At 54.2% G+C, this 260-nt stretch overlaps 1 protein-coding gene across 1 annotated transcript in view; it reads left to right on the top strand.

The window, feature by feature from the left end:
• The window catches only part of LOC119591705 (steroidogenic factor 1-like), a 34,253-nt gene that overhangs the window by 12,440 nt on the left and 21,553 nt on the right, over positions 1-260 (top strand). Inside the window, exon 3 of the mRNA XM_037940452.1 lies at positions 96-236. Coding sequence (XP_037796380.1) covers positions 96-236 — 141 coding nt within the window. The remainder of the gene's footprint in view (positions 1-95; positions 237-260) is intronic.

Genomic DNA, 260 nt, shown 5'->3' with positions numbered 1-260 from the left:
AACCTCCCCGAGGGCTAAACTACCACCCAATCTTTCAGTAATCGTCAAGCATTCTTCTATTAACAATTTCTCCCCTTCTTCTGCGTCTCCTCCAGGAAGGACCCTCCCCGTGCCTGTGCTGTGCCAGGTGTGCGGCGACAAATCCTACGGGAAGCACTACGGCGTCTTCTGCTGCGACGGCTGCTCCTGCTTCTTCAAACGCTCCATCAGGAAGGGCGTGAACTACTCCTGCATCTGTAAGGGTTGTGGGTTGATGTTGC

The sequence above is a fragment of the Penaeus monodon genome, chromosome 29 (assembly GCF_015228065.2).
Source record: "Penaeus monodon isolate SGIC_2016 chromosome 29, NSTDA_Pmon_1, whole genome shotgun sequence".
NCBI classification, from domain to species: Eukaryota; Metazoa; Arthropoda; class Malacostraca; order Decapoda; family Penaeidae; genus Penaeus; species Penaeus monodon.
The sequence above is the reverse complement of the archived record's forward strand: the minus strand, read 5'-3'. Positions and strand labels throughout refer to the sequence as shown.